This window comes from Solanum tuberosum, unplaced genomic scaffold (assembly GCF_000226075.1).
Source record: "Solanum tuberosum cultivar DM 1-3 516 R44 unplaced genomic scaffold, SolTub_3.0 scf00134, whole genome shotgun sequence".
NCBI classification, from domain to species: domain Eukaryota; kingdom Viridiplantae; phylum Streptophyta; class Magnoliopsida; order Solanales; family Solanaceae; genus Solanum; species Solanum tuberosum.
This window is the reverse complement of record NW_006239062.1, coordinates 924,606-926,896: the sequence shown is the minus strand read 5'-3', so window position 1 is coordinate 926,896 and position 2,291 is coordinate 924,606. Positions and strand designations below refer to the sequence as shown.

At 27.7% G+C, this 2,291-nt stretch overlaps 1 protein-coding gene across 1 annotated transcript in view; it reads right to left on the bottom strand.

Moving 5' to 3' along the window:
• Positions 1-469: 469 nt before the first annotated feature.
• The window catches only part of LOC102604863 (uncharacterized), a 4,306-nt gene continuing 2,484 nt past the window's right edge, over positions 470-2,291 (bottom strand). Inside the window, exons 3-4 of the mRNA XM_015310673.1 lie at positions 1,033-1,128; positions 470-837 (exon numbers count right to left, since the gene is read on the bottom strand). Coding sequence (XP_015166159.1) covers positions 470-837; positions 1,033-1,128 — 464 coding nt within the window. The remainder of the gene's footprint in view (positions 838-1,032; positions 1,129-2,291) is intronic.

Below are 2,291 nucleotides of genomic sequence, written 5' to 3'. Positions count from 1 at the left end.
GAAAATTATATATAAAATAAGTTTGGTGGATAATAGGACATTAGTAAATGTTAGGTGTGTCTCAGGGATTTCAGGCATAGGCTGGGGGTGTACTTATGCATTTTCCCTAAATTTCAAATTTTCAAACTTTTAAAGTTTAAAAAATTTAATTTCAAACTTTAAAAGTTATAAAAGTTAAAATTTCAATTTTTAAAAGTTTAAAAGTATAAATTTCAAACTTTATAAGTTATAAAAGTTGAATACAATAATAATAATAATAAAAAAGGTGAATAGCCTATAGTTTTATTAATATTAATTAAATAGTACAATTTGAGTTACAAAATATTAGTAGAGTATTAAAAGATCTAATCTACACAGCCACCTTCTAGGAAGGGTTCTGTTTGAATTAGATCTCGAATTATCATACTCATACTAATAGACATTTAAATTTAATAGTTCATGGTACCAAGGAAATCTTTTCTTAAATCATTTAACATTTCTCTTGTAACATGATCTGGATTGGTTGATTACATAGTTTCTCCAATGCATCAATGCCGTCGTCACTAAAATCTTGCATTAATTCATCAACATCATTTTCAAATTTGGTCGGTAAAGCTGGACGATCATAACTCCTTCTCTCGCCATTAATCCAATCTCTAAATAGTACAGATATCTCCAAGCTATCTGCTGCTAATGAATATCTATGCTCTCCAATTTGAAATCTTGCTGCACTAAAAGCACCTTCCGAAGCTACTGAAGATGCTTGAATAACTAACACATCTCGAGCAACCGGTTGAAGTTTTGGAAATCCCTGGCCGCGATTGCTCCACCATTCTAGAAGATCAATCGCAGAAGGTTCTGTATTTTGATTAATATATGCATCAAAATCATTTCTATCATTATGAGAAAGTTCAATAATACCATCTATCATATCATCAATATCATCTTCATTATTATATCTACTCCTAGAACTTTGAGGCTCTTCATTACGTACTACATTCATTATATTAGAATTATACAAGTCATACAATTTTCTAGCTTCAATTTTTATACTATCTTTAACATCTTGACAACTAGGTGTTTCATCATCTTCACTATCAATGCCCAAATTAAAATATATTTTATCAACCATTCGTGATGCACCTTCATCTTTGTAATGTGGGTTTAACAAACAAGCAGTTAAATAAATTTGAGGAATAGGAATAAAATATTTTAAAAAAATTTCAATCATTTTCTTAACAGATTCTTCAAATCTTGGTTTATTTTTGAATTTATAAAATTTATTAGAAATAGCACAAATATTAGGTAAAACAGAGCAAATAGTTGGATAATAAAGTGCAGATATTTTATTTATTTTTAAATAAAAAACTTTTAAGAATTCTACAAGTTCTTTTACGTCATTTCAATCATTATCATCAAGTCTATATGTCATATTTGAATTATGAGCATTCCAAACCATTTGTAACGGTTTCCTATATTCATAAGCGACTTCAAGTATTTCAAATAAAGAATTACATCTTGTACACATTGATTTTGAAATTTTTCTAGGTGGAAGATTAAATTCACGACAACGATTTTCAAAATCTCTACGTCTAGACTTAACTTGACATTTAAAATAAAATGACATGCAATTTCAACTTTTATGCAACCATCATTATACATTGCTATACCATCTCTAACAATCAAATTATATATGTGTGCAGCACATCTAATATGAAAACCATCAATATAAACAGGTCAAAGAGACAATTTTAATATTTCAATAGCAGTTGTACTATTAGAAGCATTATCTGAGGTGACACTAATTATTTTATCACAAATTTCATAGTTTTATAAAATATCTATAACTGTTTGAGCTATATAACTACCAATTTTATGCATTTCACAACATTTATAACCTAAAATTCTTTTTTGCATAATCCATTTTTCATCTATCCAATGTGCAATAATAGTGAAATAATAATTATCATTTACACTACGGCTCATATCAAAAGTAATAGCTATTTTACAATTATATTAATAAAATAAACAACGAAGATATTGAAAATGTTGAGCTTGATAATCAAAAATAGCCTTTTTAATTGTATTTCTAGTAAAACCTTTAAAATGTGGATTATACACAATTTGAATATAATGAATAAAATCGAGATTTTCAACAAAACTAAATGGCAAACCCATAACAACAATCATTTTAGCTAATTCTTCAAGATCTTTTTCTCTACTATATGACCGTTGTATACTAGAACCAGAAACATTAGAAGGATTTAATTGTGTTTGGACCATATTAGAGCCCCCTACTCCTACAGTTTCAG